The sequence below is a fragment of the Ochotona curzoniae genome, unplaced genomic scaffold (assembly GCF_017591425.1).
Source record: "Ochotona curzoniae isolate NIBS_2020 unplaced genomic scaffold, NIBS_Ocur_1.0 contig_46, whole genome shotgun sequence".
NCBI lineage: Eukaryota > Metazoa > Chordata > Mammalia > Lagomorpha > Ochotonidae > Ochotona > Ochotona curzoniae.
In genome coordinates this window covers 7,629,791-7,645,696 of record NW_024466340.1, presented here as the reverse complement: position 1 = coordinate 7,645,696, position 15,906 = coordinate 7,629,791, and the positions used below count along the sequence as shown (strand labels likewise).

General features: G+C 53.3%; 1 protein-coding gene across 1 annotated transcript in view; it reads right to left on the bottom strand.

Moving 5' to 3' along the window:
* The window catches only part of TMEM132B (transmembrane protein 132B), a 109,388-nt gene that overhangs the window by 22,139 nt on the left and 71,343 nt on the right, over nucleotides 1-15,906 (bottom strand). Inside the window, exon 5 of the mRNA XM_040986861.1 lies at nucleotides 5,149-5,292. Coding sequence (XP_040842795.1) covers nucleotides 5,149-5,292 — 144 coding nt within the window. The remainder of the gene's footprint in view (nucleotides 1-5,148; nucleotides 5,293-15,906) is intronic.

Here is a 15,906-nt window from a genome sequence, read left to right as displayed (position 1 = left end):
AACATAAAGAAGGCCAGAATCAGGCAACAACATCCAAACTGCCTGATGACTTATTCTTAGCTGCACGGCTCCTGGCGGTGGCCCAGGGGAGGGAATTCACTCCCGGAGATGCAGCAACCATGGTTCTTATAGAAATTTTTGTCAAGAATTGCTAAAGGTGAAAAAATAACCTTAAGTTTGTTTTTTGGGTTGTTGTTGTTGCTCTCTATGGTCTTCCAAGCAAAATCAAGACTCGCTCAAAGGCGGTGGATCTAGCGCTCTAGGCCTTAAAGCAGCAGTAACTACAGGAGCTGGCACTGTGGCACAGCACGTGAAGGCACTGCTTGCCAAGCCAGCACACACCCTGGAGCTGCTCTGCCAGCTACCAGGAAGGCGTCAGAAGACAGCCTGGTGCCTGGATCCCTGCAGCCCACCTGCTAGGGCCAGCTGGAAGTCCAGCTTCCTGGCTTCAGCCTTCACCTATGGCTGTTAAGGCCCTTCCCAGTGAAGCAGTGGATGGAAGACCTCTTTCTGCGTCTCCTTCCTCTCTTTCCTGCAAATAGATAAATGAAGGTTCTCTTTAAAAGCAAGCAAGCAGTGCGCACTGACACAGGAACTGCACACCTGCCCCGACCTTTCGCTCCCACAGCTGCCACGTCTTTGGAGCTGAGCAGTACTGTAGTCTAGCTTGGCAATGGCGTCTCTCGGGTCGTTCAGGATACATCCACCTTCCACCTCGGCTTCTCTGCACATCTAGTGACTTAAGCACACTCCCCGGTAGGCACTGCCCGCCAACATGTGAAATGCTGCCACACTGAAGACTGTGGTGGTCTTGCCCAGCAGGCCTGGCCCAGTGACCGGCTCCCTACACACTGCTCAGCAGTCCCAGAGCACATAGAATGTTCCCGACTTATGGGTTCCCTGTGAGGCCATATTTGGAACCAGGAGTCTCACAGGGAGTATTGGGGGGAAGGCTTTCAGGTGCCAGTGCCCTTCCTGAGCCATTTAGCATCTCATTACTGCGAACCCAGCTGCCAGCCTGCGACTGGAGACTTAGTGTGGCAGAAGGATGGTGGGTGCGATCTTCGAGACCCACAGGAGTGTACATTCGCTTCTCTCTGAGTGTGCAAGTGTTTACCCCCTACCGACACTGTGCGACCAGCTTCCGTGGATAAACAGCGCAATTACAGATGCATGGAGATTGGAAACCTTCCATCACAAAGACAGACTCGGGGAAGGTAAGTCAGTTACCACATGGAAACCACACTTTATCTTCTTCCCCCCAAAGATCTTTAAAGAGGCTTAGGGCAAAAAAGGAAAATTAAGAAAAGCATCCTGGCTCCGCAGAGGGAGGCGAGCAGGATCCAACAGGGCCCAGGCCAGCAGGCACTCGGAGGGAGAATGGCTTCAGCCCCCTTCCCACCAGATACCCTTTTAAACCCAACTTTGCCCTCTGCTACTCCAGGAATTTATCCACAGCTTAAATAGAGGGGGAAAAACATGTCGTTTGAGCTGTTGTCTTCTGAACTTGGAAAGACGTGCGTGTTCTCTTAAGGCTTCATGCGGATTACCATGATGGTGGCTGTTACGATGGTGTCACCAAGGTCGGCTCTGCCTCGCTCATTGATGTGCTGACAAAACTCTACCCATCGTAGATGCCCTTCCCATCGTCTCATCTCCTGCCCACATCACAGATAAGGAATCCGAGTGTGAAGATGTTTAGTGATTTGTTCAAGGTCAAATAGCAGCGAAGAGAGGGGCAGGATGCAAACGGATACCATCTGAAGCCTAAACAAAGGACTCAGTCCTCTGTGGGCTTTTTCTTTAGCCTGAACTAAAAATGGGGCCTTTTAACTTCCACTCTCGGAATACAAAAAGCACATCTACTCCATCTCCTGCACGATGGCCCTTGTGGGACTTGAAAGCAGCTCTCGGGCCTCCGTCCTCACCTCGTCCGGGCCTTTTCCTCCCTCTGCCAGCCTGAGCAGTCGCACTCCCTCCAGTCGGCTCTCTAGTGATTCCATTTCAAGAGCCCTTGGATGCCCGGACACGCTTCAGCAGAACACAATCCAATTTCCCAGGGTTCTCCTAGCGACCGGCAGAGTGACAGGGTGAAATCTATCATTTGCGGCTTCCCTTTTCCAGAGCCCATGGTGTAAGTCACATCTCACACATTTGCGAAGCCTGTTGTCAGAACCCCAGCAGCACAGGAGCGAGGAGCAGGGACCAATGTCCTCAGCCCTCCACGGGTGACAAGACAGAGGGGCGGAGGCCGGGGGCGGGCGCATGGGCTGCCAGGAAGGGGCAGCTTCGACCAACTCCAGGTAAGGTGTGCAGGAAGCAACGTAGGCCAGGGTCTCTGCCGATTTCCATGTGAAACTGCCAGCTTTTTTTACACAATAGCCATAAATTAAATAATAGTGTAAAACTATGCAGACCACACACACACACCTTTAAGCAAGATCTGGTCTGCAGCATGCCTTGCGTGACCACTGCTCTCATCACACGTGAATTCATGCCTGCAGAAGTTGCTTCTGCTGTGCCAGCCTCTCCCCATACTGATCTGTCAGATCTCACTATCGGTTTAAAAAAATGTCCCAGGGTTCTTCTCACACACACCACTGCTGCTGTTTACGGCGGAGCTTCAGCTTTTTGTCCAGGGAGTTTTGCTGTGTACTACCTAGCTCACTGTTTGAGACCCCTGTGTCCTGTAGCCGAGGGCCTGGGTTCCAGTCCCAGCTCTGCTCCTGATCCAGCCTGTAGGTAATATGTACCCCGTGGAGCATCTGTGGACACCTCAGGTAAGCTGTGCACCTGACACTCTCGTGGAAGACTCAGGTGGAGTTCTGGGCTCCTCGCCTCAGCCTGGTCCAATCCTGGGAGTGAACCAATGGAAGGGAATCCTTCCCCATTGCCCCATCTCTCAGATCAGCGGGTACTAGTCAGTTTAACACTTGACATGGATCCCCTTGAATCTTGCCAGGTTCAGCTAGAATCCTAGTTTTTCCAAGCCATCATCTGCATCCTCAAATGCCATACAATCCCAGATCCAATAAGCTAATCTACGTGCATGGCCACGCTTTGCACATCTTCCTAACTTCACACTTTCCCCCACTGAAAGCGTCACAGCTTCCGATACATGAAGGTCTTTGCTGACCCCTGCAAGGGTCTCCTGGGAGATCATCACACGGTGTGTTCTGTGCTGTGACAGGGTCGGCTGAGTGACAACTCCTTGAGCAGAGGGCGTCCCCCTGGAGTGCGCCAGTGACTGTGTCCTTGGCTGTGAATGCCCCTGGGATGATGTCACGGCCACTGTATGGCTCTGAAGACAACTCCATTCATTTTGGGAGTCGGACCAACAAGTTCTGCAGACACTGACTCTGAAGTCAGGACAGCCCAGAGCCGCTCATTACATCACCTCGACCGACACAGGCCCTGCTCTCTAACGAGGTCTGGAATCCTGAGGGCAGCCCTGAGGTTGCTGACTGGTGGGCTCTGCTTTGTTCCTCTGAAGATGGTGTAATGATTGGCTACAAGATGCCCCACTTTCACGAAGATGCAAAAGTGACAGCTGAGTGAGATATGACTATCTACCAACACTACATTCGCCAGAATGGGCAGCAAATGTGTCCAAGAATGTGAGACGGAAACAACCAAATGAGACGCACTCACTGGATCTTGAGTTTGGACTTGCCTCTCCTGAGTAGAGATCTCTGCAGAGCAGAAGGTGCTTCTCTGCAGGGCTCCACAGCAGCTCTCAGGAAGCCAGGAAGGGCTGAGACAGCCACACCATGACTTGTCTGCTTGAGCCCACAGTGGCACTGGCACCCAGGTGTCACCTCCACATGCCCTCATCCATGCCTCCTTCCTGGGGTGCTTACAAACACGCACTGTCCAAGGAAACTTGAAACAACACCCTACTGCTATGTCACGTCCCTCGGGTCATCCCCTAGGCCTTGGTCCCTGTCCTGCTCAGTCCCACGGCCTTGAATTCCCAGGACCCAACTCCACCCTCCCAGGGCAGGCTGCGTGCTCCACCCAAGGAGCTCACCTGTCATCTCCAGCGAGAATTGGCGTTCTAGGCCCCAGGACCGGCGATCCCAAGCCTCAGCTTCCTGTGCCTTCTTCCCTTTTTTAATCAGGCCCCACAAATACCCCATTTTTTCTCTATTAGACAGCCTCTGGATGAAGACCCAGCCTCCCAGAGGTTACAGCAAGAGGAATCAAGCTCTCTGCCATGGGGAAAGCCCTAGAGGCTTTCTGTGTGTGAGGCACATCCCGGAGCCCGTGATCCAGGTAGCATCCAAACACCATGGATGTGGTGCAGCCGCCCTTAGAAGGTGTTTTTCTATAATTCGTGAACTGAATGACCAGTTCACACTGAAGGGACAGGGTTGTCCTGAAGACCTAAGGCCTGTCTCCCCGGGATCTCAGCTCCAGAGCAAATGGCCCCCAACGGGCTCAGACAACACGGGCAAGAGCACCTAGGAAGAGAGTGGAAGTAAACCAGAGTTCAGAGCCAGCCATGTGGCTAACACAGCGAAGAATGCCACAGAAACGCCCATGGCAAATCCCCAAACTTTTGTGAGCCATCTCCTGGCTACACCCATGTCCAGTGGAGCATGGGGAGCTTTCTAAAACCTGCTCATGTCATCTATTGTAATGTCCATTCACAAAACCCACCACATCAACCAGATGGGTTTTATTGTCTTACGAACAAGGCTACATTGGTTTTCAAGTGGAAACCCTGCATTTATTGGCACCAAACCCCAACTACTAGCTATCCGGTCATTTCCAAGAAAACAAAGCACTTCAGGAAAATACAGAGTCCACAACATCATCGGGCCCAGGGAGCTCCGGCCGGGGCAGGTGCAGTATGTGAATTGCAGAAGTTAGGAAAGTTTTGCCCTAAGAGGGAAGACAATGGGTGGGAGACCTGGGGGGGCGGGGAGGGGAGGCGGGGCAGACAAAAGAGCAGCACAGATCATAATTTCAGGTTGAGATGAAGGGTCAGGGACCCAGGGGGCTACAACCTCCCAGGTCCTGGGAGCCTGTGGTCAGCCACTGTCCTCAATGAGGTCAGGCTCGCTCCAGCCTCCCCGCCCGGGGATGTGCAGACAGGACAAGGCCCGGGGCAGAGGTGCCCAGGCTGCACACGGCCTGCCCTACCTTGACGACATCCTCGTCAGCCGACCTGCACTCCACAGACTCCGACACGTGCACCACGGAGCCGTCCTCCTGGACAGCCACGACCTTGACGGGCACTGAGACTGGCTTGCCGGTCAGGATGGCGGTGTTTAGAATCTCCGTGTCCTGAACAGGAGAGAAGAGGGCACGTCAGCAAGCTCTCACCCAGTGGACAGCCGCCCAGAGACCTGCGACCTCGACTGTCCTTCCAGAACCCCAACAGAATCCGAATGGATGACATCACACAGCCCCTGGAGTGGAAGACCCCAGGTGGCATCAGACAAGCAAGCCTGGCAGCTGGGCCCCTCCCAGGTCCCCAGCGGGAGAGGGTGTTAGTCCGCCTGCTGAGCTCTGCCTCCCTCTCTCAGCCCTCAGCCCCCCAGACGCACCACCTCCCCACACCCCAACACTTCACTGTGGCTTCAAACTGGGGAAGACAACAGCACAAAGAACCGAAGAGCAGCAGTCACACCTTGTGACACCCCCTCGCCCTGAGCTCAGCCCCGAGTTCCCTCCACGGGCGGCAGTCTGTGACGGCCAAGTCCAGATTATTTCCCTCCTGAACTAAAACATTCTGCAAAAGCTCTACTGTCCATGACAGAATCCAAGCCCGCTGACACAGAGAGCCCCGCCCCACTGCACCACTCCCCGTGCTCCACACCCCTACCCTCCCATCCCCGGCCATCGGCGCCATCCAGTCATTGCAGAGGCTGTCGGCAGGCTCTGCCCCAAGCCCCGTCTCTGGATCTGGGCTCCGCAACCTGGGAGATGGGCTCACAAGAACCCCTGGGACTTAATGGCCTCCGAGTGAAAACTGTGGAGTGAGCTGGGAGCAGAACTGGCTCAGCATGAGCAGCCTGCAGAAGGTCTAGGCTCTGAGCCAGCACCATGGGGTCTGCCCGTGTCACCTCCCTGTGACACACACCTGAGGTGCCACTGGCCTCCGAGCCAGCACGGGGACTGCCCATGTCACCTCCCTGTGACACACGCCTGAGGTGCCGCTGGCCTCTGAGCCAGCACCATGGGGTCTGCCCGTGTCACCTCCCTGTGACACACACCTGAGGCTGGGTACTGCATGAAACAGGCTACTGAGCTGGTAGTTCTGAAGGCTGAAAGTCCAGTTTCCAGCAAGTCCACTCACTGGGCCTCTGGGGGCAGTGAGGACCCTGGGGGCAGCACAGGAACAGAAAGGAAACATCCAGAAGAAGGGACCCAAATGAAAAAAGCCATTCTCACAGGAAGTGGCCCACCAACAGACGGCGTTAGAGCCTGCCCACATGACTCGGTCACCCGGCAGACACCGCCAGCCACACCATCATGCTGGTGGTCAGACTTCCAGCACACAAACCTTTGGGGTCACACAGAGCCCATTTGCAAACCACAGCCATCACACTCAACGACAGAACAACCAAAGCTCTTCTGTAAGACAGCTTCTGCATGAGGCCGGCACTTCACATGTAAGAATCCTCGAGACAAATGAGGCTACCGCATTAGCATGCTTTCAATTATGAGGAAGAATACTGGGAACAAAAAACCTCTGACTGACCAAGAAGCTGGCACACTGTGTCTTCATGGAGATCAATGCCCACCAATGTTATCTGCCCAACAGAGCGTCCCAAGGAACGACCAGTGTGCTTATATGCACACATGTGAAATGTTACACAGCACGGGGTGAGTGTCTCACTTAGCAGCTAAGCTGCTCCCCAGGATGCTCAGACACCACACCAGAGCACCCAGGTTCAAGGGTGCTCACACACATCAGAGCGCCCAGGTTCAAGGATGTCCACACGCCACGTCAGAGCACCCAGGTTCAAGTCCAGGCTCTACGCACCGTGAGAGATGACAGCACATTGCCATGAAGCAGGATAACGTTTGAATAGTGCCTGGGAGAGACATAAGTCATTGCATGGACATTCCCTTCCTGATTTTGAAATTTCACTCGATCTATGTGAGAACTGGGAGGTGGGGGAAGAGATATTAATAAAGGATCAACCTATGTGCTCAGAAATATCTCATTAAGTTAATTGTAACAAGTGTTTGTGTTATTAAAAAATGAATTTGGGGGGATTTGAGTGAAGGTATGGGGAAGTACACACTTTCAGACTTGCTGGGTAACAAACACCAAGATGAATCAATGAATAGCTGTACAAAGAAGCAGGATACGACAAGGGCCTAACAAACATAACAACGACACAACTAATTCTTTCAAACACTCAGATAATCCGCCAGGCCCTGTGCCAAGTGATTTACTCATGGGATCTGCTACTAATGATGCATCTTTATAACAATGTACGGTTCAATAGGCATTACCATCTGCTCACCAACAAGACACTCAGAAATAGTACCTGCCACTTCTTACGGACTTCGTAAATGTCATCCGGTCTTATTAATACCGTAGTTCCTCTCCAGGCATCCCTACTGAAGGATTCCTATTTTTGTCGTCATTTTATGAATAACGGAGCTGCCGTTAAAAAGCATCCAGGATGCTGGCCAGACTCACACTGCTGCTAAGCAACAACACCAGGGTGTGAACAAAGGAGGTGGTACCACAGGCCGGCCGCCTGGCCATTGGGTAGCCCCTCCCAGCTCTGGCCCTGGGAAACAGACCTAACAACCCATGTCTCCAAAGCAAGCGTTAACGACAGAAGATTGGCTTGTAGGAACGTTATCAACTTCAAAGCAGGCATTTTGTAAACACACAGTTTAGTGTTCAGTAGAAGCAGCCAAGTCTCCCCAGCCCTGGGTCACGAGCAGGTGTGACTTGTGATGGTCCATCCAGGCAGCTGCCCCAGCATACGAGAACTGGGGCCCCTCCTCTACCTTGCTGTCTGCCAGCTACTCTTCGTTCCCTGGTGCCTCAAAGTGGGAGTCTAACTCAGCCTCCATCCTGCTCTCCGACCCCTTGACTGCTGACTGTCAAAGGCGCGAGGCAGAAATGACTGGCAGTCACAGATACTGGGGAACGCTGACTCCAGCTGCAATGGCGATGCTCGGGCCCTCTGTGGCCCATCGTACAGCTCTGATATCTGCCCAGTGCTCCCTCCTCCCCACCACGTGATGGCTATTCTTAGATGCTGATAATTTATTAGTCACAAGGCAGTGAGTGATTTCTAAACTCAGCTCTTTATGAGCCCTTGGACAGCACAGAGAAAGTTATTTCCAACTGGATACTGCTCGGGAGTTAATAAAATGGGTTCCATTGAGAAGCTGTTCAGATGTCCCCCATGGGCCGCCATAGAGCTGAAAGACGAGGCTCCCAGGACAGAGTTCCTATCAGCCACGCTCCGGCCCCCACCCACGGCCAGTTCAGACACCAGCCCTCAGGAGCACAGGTGCTGCTCAACTGATGTGAGTCAGACTCAGACTCAGGGAACACAGCTGTGCAGCGATCGGACAGTTGAGCCTGTCTCCACCACAACTGGCACAGCGGGACACAAGTGAGGCCCTCCAGCTCTCCCTACATCCAGGGGTTCTGCAGGGAGTTGGGGACTAAGCCAATTAAATCCACAAGACTGTGAACTCTCTAGGGACAAGGGCTGGGTTTCTGGGTTTTGCTATTGCACCCCACCTCCGCTCTCCCCTCCCAGAGGAGTAACACCCCAAACGTGGTTGAATGCAAGTCAGGCCCCCCACACCAGGGATGCGAGCAGTATCCCCAGGCTCCCCACAGTAACGGTGTCATGGTTCCAGTTTACCATCCATCACACAATGAACCTGCTCCCTCCTCTGCCCATCACTGTGGACCAATTCACACATTAGCAATGAGTCCTTCCCTTCAATAACTGGGAGTGGGGCTCACAAGACTATAGCCTCTGGTGACTTCTCTCCAAAATGGACAGGTATAAACTACAATGCAAGTCCTCACCTCTGCCTGCCCGTTGAGCAGCAGACAGACGTAGAGATAAGAGCTAGAGAGAATTCCCTAGCACTCTAGTGTTGGCTTCAATTTTTTTTTTTTCTCTTTTTAAAAGACTTATTTATTCGAGAGGCAGAATTACAGAGAAAAAGGCAGAGACACAGAAAGGAATCTTCCATCCGCTGGCTCAGCGCCCAAGAGGCTGCAATGATCAGGGCTGAGCCAGGAGCCAAGAGTTTCCTCTGGGTCTCCCATCTGGAGGCTGGGGCCCAAGGACTTGGGCCATCCCGCCCCATTGCTTTCCAGAACACATTAGCAGGGAGCTGGATGAGAAGTGGAGCAGCTGGGACTTGAACAGGCACCTGCATGGGATGCCGGCTACCCAAGTAGTGGCTTTGCCCACTACATCATAACTCCACCCTTCTTTCTTATGCTGGGCCCCTTTGCTGCGCTTGGATTCTTGTGTTCATACACAGAATTTTGTTTCGGGGATTCAACAAGTCCTGGTGAGTTTCTGCTATTCAGTACCCAGAAGGTGCCACCCAACAGTTCTAAAGGTATCAGTGCCCCATGCAGCCCAGGTGCCACAGGGATTGGGGCACACTGACCTGAAGGGTCTATATTTTTTGTTCACAGTAGCTCGAACGTAGCAAAAGTCCTCAGTTGCATATATGTTCCATTCAACAGGCAGACTGGCCATGCAATTTCCACTCTCCCTCCAGGATCCTCTGCCTAAGTACACTAGGAGGAAGACAGGCCAACACGGAGGCCCTGAACTAAGAATCAACAGGCCTGGTTGCTGCCACCAACCTGTAGAGTCAGCAGTAACCTCTTGTAACACGAGGCAATAAGATCCAACCTCCTGGCTTCCCGTGGACTGGAAGGGTTTTACATTAAAGAAAAACTCATCATGACCCTATTGAGTGACTGGATGCAACACCAGGTAGAACCAGTATGGTTACACCTGTCCTCACAGCTGAGCAGATGGCAGACTGGCACAGAAACAAGACGAGCAAGGCCAGTGCACCCAGTTGGGGCCTGCGAGCCCAGCCCAATGCAGCCCAGTGCAGCCAAGCCCAGCACATTCCAGTGCAGCCGTGCCCAGCACAGCCCTGTGTAGCTGAGCCCAGCACAGCCTAGCACAGTCCAGCCCAGCCCGATGCAGCCCAGCCCAGTGCAGTCCTGATAAGCACAGCACAGCACAGCCAACTGCCACATCCACTGACTGCAGTTCACCAAACTCAGCATCAACACACAGGGACATTGGGCAGCCACAATCGCGTCCACTGAGGCCTCCTAACGGGACTCACACTATCTAAAAAAGTCTTGCTTGGCACCTGCTCAGAGCACGGACAGATCACCAAGGTGGAAAACAAGACTGGTCTGAAAAACCCTTAAAGATCACTCCCAGTGCACAGGCCCAGTGCATGCCGTAGGTGCTCTGTTTGTTTAGTTCTCAGAACAGATCCGTCCCTCTGACACATGAGAAAGCATGGCCCCGGCAGCCTCGGCCAAAGCACCAGACCTTCCAGGACGCCCAGAAGGCCTCATCCCGGGGCCGTGTGCTAACCGCTGCGCTGTTCTCCACCTGAGGCTCAGCACAACCCAGTGCCATGCCCTAGGAAGCACGTGGCTCCAGAGGGGACACAAGCACCTGGCATGGCCTCTGACCCACAAAGCGACAATCGTCTTCCCTGCGGTCTGCCGCTCGTCACAGGCCTGAACACACTGTGCAATCTCCATTACATATTTACTCACGCTTCTTAAATCTGTCCCAGACTAACACTTCCACCTGTGAATTGTTCCTAGAATCCATCCACCTGCCAGGGCTAGAGCGGCAGAAAATTTTAAGAAACAGCTGTTTGAAGACACAAAAAACACGTAAAGATAAAGGAAGACATATGGTGAGTCCTTTGACTGCTGAATGGTGAGAAAACTCAGCTAACGCTCGACAGCCTTGCCCAGCCACAGGGCCGGAGGTCACGTTTCTTTCCTACACACTTTCTAAATATTTATTCATTGTTATTTGAAAGGCAAATTTCACAGAGACAGAGAGAGATCTTCCATCTGCTAGATCGCACCCCAAATGGCCACAACAGCCAGAGCTAAGCCGATTCAAAGCCAGGAGCCAGGAGCCTCTTCCAGATTTCTCAGGTGGGTGCAGCGTCCCAAAGACTTGTGTCGTCCTCCACTGCTTTCCCAGGCCACAAGCAGGGAGCTGGATGGGAAGTGGAGCAGCCAGGACACGAACCGGCACCCACAGGGAATGCCAATACTCCAGGCAGAGCATTAGCCAGCTTTCCCATACACTGACTGTGAAAGAACTTTCTAGGGATCACAGAGCAATCGCCATTGTCCTTGTGACTTTCAGGCAACACAGGCCCCACCTTGCGTGATCACTTTCACAGTCCACGCAGGGCTCCCAGCTGTTACATTACATTTGGGTCCAATGCTGTGACAAAGCCCTTGCTACTTAATCTTTATCAAAGGGGAGACTAGCAAAGTGACATAAAGCTATTAAAGAAGGTAGTAGAATCCAAGCAAGACTCCACCCCTCAGAGCTGGGCCTGGCCAGAGTGACCACATCGCCACCTGCACTCTTGGCCGTCTGCCATTGGCTGTTCCTGTCGGATGCCGCCACCACGCTCTTTGTTCCTTGGCTCCACACTCCAGCCTACAGGCCTCGCCTGTGCCCAGCTCTGACACTGCCCACTCTCTCGGTCGCTGAGACATTGCTGCATGAACTGCAGCAAAGGTGGGCAGGCCAAACACAAACCCAGCACTACACCAGAGTGGCGTTGAGCACCCTTGCGAGGGAGACTCACTCACTGCCAGCACCTGAGGACGAGCACGCCTGAGTTAGCTCCCGTCTGCCCAGCACTGAGTAGCCCAGGGAAGCCACTTTGGGGCTCCGTTTCCTCCTCTGTGCGAACTCTGCTAACAGCCTCTGGCAGTACTGGGTGTAAGATCAGGCAGGTAGGCACCCAAGACCCATGCCCCATGCACAGGAGAGGCACTGAGCCCAGCACGCAGGACCCCTGTGCCCCCCCACACAAGGGGCACTGAGCCCAGCATGCAGGACCCCTGTGCCCCCCACACGAGGGGCACTGAGCCCAGCACGCAGGACCCCTGTGCCCCATGCCCAGCTCCCTGGGCTTGCGACTCAGTTCAGCTTCTGCCTCCAGCTTTCTGCTGATGCAGACCCTGGAGGACAAGAGCCACAGCTGAAACAGCTGGGTCCCCAACATTCACATGGGAACTGTCCCATCCAAGTTCTAACCAGGCCCGACCCTGCTTAGCTTCCAAGCTCAGACGAGATGGGGCGCGTTCAGGGTGGTATGGCCGTAGACGCACACGGGAGCTCCACCAGCTCCCCAGCTGCCAACCCCCAGCTTTTGCCCCACTCCGACCTTGCAGACCTCTCTCTCTCTCTCTCTCTCATAATTGTAGCTTCTGGAAGGACATGCTCGTGGGCTGGACATAATGACAGAACACGGGAGGGGTCATGGAGACTCCCGGCATCTCATTCTGAGCAACAGGGGGCAGCAGTGCTGCTTGCTGGAGCAGGGACATTCTGTCTGCACAAAGGATGGGCCGCGGAGCAGCTGGAAGCCTGGAGCTGCCGAAAGCTGAGGAAACCCTTGACAAATTACATTTCCAGAAACAAATGCCGCTGGCAGGAGGCCCTAACAGGAACTGCCCCGCGTGAGAGGCCTGTTCTCAGTTACAAATGATGCCCTCTGCCCTGAACTCACATGCGGATCCGCTTGCCAGCCCCGGCACCAAGAGAAGAGAGCTTCGCCAAGCAGCCTCACGACCAGACTGAAGTCCTGACGCAGACACAGGCAGCCTCTGTCCAAACGCCCATCCGACCACTTGTCCCTGGAGACACACTAGCCGCACCCCCACCAACATGAGACGCTGACCCCCACTGTGCTGTCCCTGACAACAGGGGCCGTCACCTCCCAGGGGCCACAGTCCTCGTGTGCTCAGTCATCACAGGAGTGCTAGTGGCCCCTGGGTGGGACTCCACAAGTCCAGAATAAGAAGCAACAGGTGCCTGAGGAGAGCCACCCTGCAGGGCCTCAGTTCCCCCCAGTGGCTGACGTCCAGGGAGAAGCCTTCGGCTGTTAAAACGCGTCTGATTGACACTTCAGTGAAGGCAGCAGGGCTTGTCTGGAATGAGAAGTGATGTGAAAAAAAAAAAAACCACAGAGAAACAGGGGTGGTCCCCGAACGTGAAGACCCCAGAGCCGACCTGCCTTGGAGTGATCCCCTCATGGCCGAGGGCCAGGCAGACCGATGCTCTTTCCAGGTCACACAGCAAGAAGGCGGAAGGTGGGGACTCGACACAGCTTGGCCTGGTGCTAGAAGCAAAGTCACCGTGCCCCTGTGCTTCAGGCCCCTTGCCATCTCTCTGATTTGCCACCTTGGTGACCTCCACTGTCCAAATGGCCAAGATCAGGCATTTCTGCTAGGAAGACGCTGCTGCTGGGGCCTCGGTCTCTGCCTTTGGCACACGAAGCAGCCAAAGCTGACATCAGGCTCACCACCACTCTCACTCCACACCAGCACCAACGATTATGCCCACCCCTACAGCCAGTGCCAAGCACAGAGCGTCCACTTCTCACCAGCACCAATAATTATGCCCACCCCTGCGGCCAGTGCCAAGCACAGAGCGTCCACTCCACACCAGCACCAATGATTATGCCCACCCCTGCGGCCAGTGCCACGCACAGAATGTCCACTTCGCTGGCTCAGAAGGCCACAAGGGGTGCTCTGGTTTCGCAGGAAGGACACTTGAACTGTAGACATACAGCAGGGACAGAGGCTGTAGCTCTTAGAAACATTCTTAGAAAGCATTTGTGCTCAATCCACACTTGGTTTTGTTTTCAGAAATATATCCACATTGCCTCCATGGGGTTGCTTTGATGTTTATAACTTTCCACACACAGCAAAACTCAATGAGAATTTAAAAAATTAAAAATACATGACTCTCCCATTATGAATCTCATCTCTCTGGCTCTTGGGTTCAACACCACTCATGTTTACACCATGGCTATTCCCCCAGGGTCACCCCCACCTGGCCCTTCCCTCTGAGACGGTAACCTGGGCTCACTGACTGTAACAGCTGCATGTCTCAGATGTCATCCTGGACTCTGGTCCCACCGACAGGTGCAGCTGGGGCTCTAGGGTATCAGACAGTACACATCCCTGCAATTACGGTGTAAGCCAAAGGCACCTCCCTAAATCAAAGAGGCACAGTTCCCAGAGGAAATCCATCAGTTTAAAAAAAAGGCTCCCAGAGGCAATAATGATGAGAGCCTCCATAAGGCACAAAAATCAACAGGAAAGGAAGACAATGTGACTCCCAACAAGGAACAGCACTCCTTAATACTGGACTGTGTGGAGGCAGGATCAAAGAAACACCTGAGAAGGAATTGTGAGAGAGAGAGAGAGAGAGAGAGAGAGAGAGAGAGACAGAGAGACAGAGAGAAAGGCAAAGAGACAGGGAGAGAGAGACTTCGATGAAGTCAGGAAGTCTGTACGAGATGGATGGGAGAGCCTGCAAAGAGACAGCTATGTTAAACAGAAATGTCGGCAATCAAGTGTTCAGTACACCAGATAACAAGTACCATGGAGGGCCTGAACCTAGAAATGGGGGTGTGGTGGCAGAAGAAGGAGGATGAGCTGTCCTCTGGCAGATGACACGACGGAGGAGCCGAAGTCTCTGCAAGAAACAATTGGAGCTCAAAGGGAATCTGGCAAGGTTGCAACACAGTCAACACATAGAAATATGTATAAAAGTGGCCTTTCTGTGCACAGACAACTCCACGGCTGAGAAAGAACGTGTAAGGCCTAGAGCGAATTTAACCATGGACATGAAGAATCTCCATGAAGAAAACGACAAAATACTGAACAAAGAAATAGAAGACTTCAAAACATGGGAAGTCTGCCACGTATGTGGACTGGTAGAATCAACATCTCAAACGCCCATGTTACCTAAAGGAATGTACACATTTAATGTGATTCCAATCAAAATGCCTGTGACTCTCTTCTCAGGAAAAGATGCTAACATTCATATGGAAACACAAAAGACCTTGAATAGCTACAGCAATCCTACACAATTAAAACAAAGCCGCAGCTACCACAACACAGGACTTCCAGATATACTGCGGATCAGCTGTAATCAAAACGGACACGAAGATCAAGGGAGCAGAATAGATCCCAGAAATGAACTCACACCTGCATAGCCAGCTCGTTTTCAACAAGCAAACAGACATCAACACAGACGAAGGAGTCCCTTCACCGTCCCTTCACCGTCCCTTCACTCTCTCACGCACACGAGGGTCCTCAACAAAGTTTGTGGGGGAAACAGCATTAAAAGGCAAGTTGGTGAAGGCATCTGACACACACTTGGGACGCCATGTCTGATATCAAGGTGCTTGGGTTCAAGTCCCAGCTCCCTGCTAATGCCTTGGGAGGCAGCAGGTGGCGATGGCCCAAGTTCCAGGGTCCCCACCACCCACATGGGGGGCCTGGTTCCAATTCTTGGCTCCTGGCTTTGGTTCTCTCGCTCCTTGAACACATAAATTTCTAAACTTTTGGCACCGAAATAAACTCGCCTTTTCATGCCCTTTTCCCACAGCTTTCTGAAGCCCTCAGGTGCACGTGATAAATATTCAGGCAAGTAAAGCGGGAAGACATTTCAGGGCGCTATTTATTCACCTGTCAGTCAATACCCACGCCATCCAGCAGGATTCGCCTCAGCCCGGACTGCTCCCTGCGCTGCCAGACAACGGCAACCACCAAGCACTTGAACGCAGCTGACGCAACGGACAAGGGGCGTTCTTCATGGTGTGCAATGCCGATGAGTGGCACAG